This window comes from Octopus bimaculoides, chromosome 2 (genome assembly GCF_001194135.2).
Source record: "Octopus bimaculoides isolate UCB-OBI-ISO-001 chromosome 2, ASM119413v2, whole genome shotgun sequence".
In the NCBI taxonomy this organism is placed as follows: Eukaryota; Metazoa; Mollusca; class Cephalopoda; order Octopoda; family Octopodidae; genus Octopus; species Octopus bimaculoides.
The window spans coordinates 129,514,707-129,516,864 of record NC_068982.1 but is presented as its reverse complement, the minus strand read 5'-3'; the positions used below and the strand labels follow the sequence as shown (position 1 = coordinate 129,516,864).

General features: G+C 32.4%; 1 protein-coding gene across 5 annotated transcripts in view; it reads right to left on the bottom strand.

The window, feature by feature from the left end:
• The window catches only part of LOC106875939 (GTPase-activating protein and VPS9 domain-containing protein 1), an 86,987-nt gene that overhangs the window by 39,139 nt on the left and 45,690 nt on the right, over positions 1 to 2,158 (bottom strand). For all 5 annotated transcript variants that reach the window (XM_052965593.1, XM_052965594.1, XM_052965595.1 and 2 more), the window contains exon 3: positions 662 to 793. In XM_052965593.1, the coding sequence (XP_052821553.1) occupies positions 662 to 793 (132 nt within the window). The remainder of the gene's footprint in view (positions 1 to 661; positions 794 to 2,158) is intronic.

Sequence of the window (2,158 nt, the reverse complement as noted above, 5' to 3'; positions counted from 1 at the left end):
CACATATATATATAAATATATATATATACACACACACACACACACACACACACATATATATATATATATATATATATATATATACGTACATATACCTTTCAAGGTAATGCCCAAGAATTGAAGAAAGCATGAAAGTTACACTATTCTGTTTCCTACTTATAAAATTTAAAAAATTTAAAAATATGTCAATTAACATGAATATATTTTTCCCTCATGACCCAGTCTAATTTCTCTATTGCGGCACTTTGTAATTGCTCACGTCATTTAATTGTTGAAATGACATTCTCTAAAATTTTATTTACTTCCAATTTACTATACCAGTAATATTGTAAATATAACAATTAGTTGATATACATCATCATCGTTTTACATCTGTTTTACTATGTCAGTATGGGTTAGACAAAACTTGCTGAGGTAGATTTTTCCTGACTGGATGCTCTTACTAATGCCAACCAACCTTTACCTGTTTTCCAGATAATTTCCTAACTAAATTCACCATACAGACATATTAAACGAACTCAAATTAAGTATTAAGTTTACTTCATTTTTTTTTTTTTCAATCTTTTTTAATTCAAACATTTTCAAAATGGTTTGTTCTTAATTTGTAGTTGAAACATTTTAAAGTGTTGAGAAAAGATAAGGAAGTAAAGAAAATTCTTACCAAGGTGTTCAGCTGAGTCAATGTAATTAAGACTGATGAACGTTCTATATTCTGTGGGTGGTTACTCGGGACAGAGGGAGCATCAGGTCCTACACCTTCCAACATAATATCAATAAGTCCAGATAGACAGCCCTAAAAAATTGTAAGAAGATAATTTCAACCATCATTCATTAAAAGTATTCTGCTTAATAAATATTAAATAATTTATGTGTAGAAAAATAAAGAAACAAGAAAATATCAATCTTTTTTAATGTAAACAAATTTCTATAAATTTAGAATAATCAACATAAGGGGAAAATTTGTTTTGTTTTAATATTCAAATTGTATAGTAATGTTCTTAGTATTTACATTTCTTTTAAATGCAGGAAAAAATATATCACCTAAAGGTAAGCTTTAAACCTATACAAATATTTCTTAGAAAAGATCATTTAAAAAAAGCATGTATCACTTCTAACTAAATATCTAAATGTCCAAGATGAGTTTACAGTCAATAAAAGAACTAAGACTTAACTTCCCCTTCATAGTGTTTATAATACTTATATCTACACTATATTTCAAATGCTTTGAACCTCCATTATAATCAGATGACTATTGGATGTAAACATAACCCCAGAATGGATTCAAACTAAGAATCGTTATTTGTAAACTAACAGAAATGGTGTCATCTCCAAGCAATCAAACAACCCCATGTTAAACCTGCAAGATTCCATAAATAAACCTCAAATGCATCCAGTGTAATACCTATCATATCTCTTTCAACAACTCAAAAATGAAAAGTACTGTTCATATCAAGTAAAAATGATTACACTTCACCTGACTAAAAGATGAGTGACACACAGCTAGCGCTCACATGATCATTCTAAATGCTAGTCACCACTATTACTGGAGATCCTTCATAGTCAATACACATCTTTAAATGGTCCAGACTCAAAACTGGCCCTTCTCTTCAGAGTAGAAAAACTTTAGCCTCCAACAAAGCTTAAGCATGATTCACAATGTAGTAATGCTTCCACTTATGGAACGGTACTCTTGTTACTGCACCTTGAGATATCCTAGGCTGTGTCTAGAGAAAGCCATTCAGCTGACTGACATAGAGGTACCACGGATACATGACAACCTCTGGACAATAGAGATGCTATCTACTCTCTTTTTCTACTGATACTACAATGGCTTCTGTTCCTCATAGCTGGTTTGTCTCATGTCACTTCCACTCAGGTTCTCTTGATTCACTAATCCCTCTTTCTCCCATCCTGTATTTTATGTTCAATTTTGCACACCCAACATTACAAGCCCAGAATGAGGATATTCTACCTTTGCAAATCTCTTGACTGCAGTTAATGACTTGCAACAGTTCAAACAGAATATAAATGGCACCAATCTTACTGATCTCAGAGGGTCTGCAAAGGCCACATGCACTGCTACTTCCTCCAGACATAGCAAGTAGAGAGAGAGAGAGGGAGAGAGAGAGAGGGAGAGAGAGAGAGGGAGAGATCATCA